The following is an 807-nucleotide window of genomic DNA, read 5'->3' on the forward strand; positions in this document are numbered from 1 at the left end:
GGGAGGGGGAGCAAAGTGGGCCGAGGCCGGTGGCGTCGGGCAGGCCCCGGCTCCATGGGGAGAGGCATGGATGGAGAGGGAGGCATTGTCGGTGAGCAAGTGCGCCTCCCCCGTTTCCATTTTCTTGCACAGACCCATGTCTGAGAGCTTGAGGTGTCCTTCCCAGTCCAAGAGGATGTTGTCAGGCTTGAGGTCGCGGTGGATGTAGCCCAGCGCGTGCACGGAGGCGACTGCCATGATCATCTCGGCCATGTACTGGCGGGTGGCCGCCTCGGGGAAGGTGTCTTCTCGGATCAGGAGGGTCATCAAATCTCCCCCGGGGAGGAATTCCATCACCATGTGGAGCATCTGCGAGAGAAAAGGAAAGAAAGCGGTCACACCAAGGCATTCTCAGCGAAACCCGAAATACGACTACCGATTGCTGACACGTTTCGAGAAGGACAGCATCGCCCTCCCCCCTTGCGTTACCAACCCCCCTTTTTTCCCTCCCTCCCCGCTCACGTGGTCATCCTGGAAGGAATAATGCAAGGTGACAATCCATGGATTGTCCGCCACCGCCAACACGTCGCGCTCGGCCCGGACGTGGCCCACCTGGTTTTTCCTGACCATGGCCTCCTTAATCATGGATTTCATGGCGTAGATTTCTCCGTCCGCCCTTTTTCGGACAAGACGGACCTGCCAGAGAGGGTACCGGGAAGTGCGGGGGAGGTGAGGGTTGATGGAAAGGTGTTCCATACGTTCACTACTAAGAAAAATCCGGAGAAGACAGGGACCTTTCAACTTTTCTCCCTTGACTCCCCCCCCCCC

The 807-nt window shown here is 58.5% G+C and overlaps 1 protein-coding gene across 1 annotated transcript; it reads right to left on the reverse strand.

Moving 5' to 3' along the window:
- NGA_0360610 (agc ndr protein kinase) lies at window positions 1–633 on the reverse strand (the record flags this gene model as incomplete). The annotated part of the gene is made up of 2 exons (XM_005854737.1): window positions 1–348; window positions 502–633. Coding segments are annotated over 2 exons (480 nt in total), but the record flags the coding sequence as incomplete, so codon positions are not given.
- Between the last annotated feature and the right edge of the window lie 174 nt (window positions 634–807).

Source organism: Nannochloropsis gaditana (assembly GCF_000240725.1).
Source record: "Nannochloropsis gaditana CCMP526 unplaced genomic scaffold scaffold403, whole genome shotgun sequence".
NCBI classification, from domain to species: Eukaryota; class Eustigmatophyceae; order Eustigmatales; family Monodopsidaceae; genus Microchloropsis; species Microchloropsis gaditana.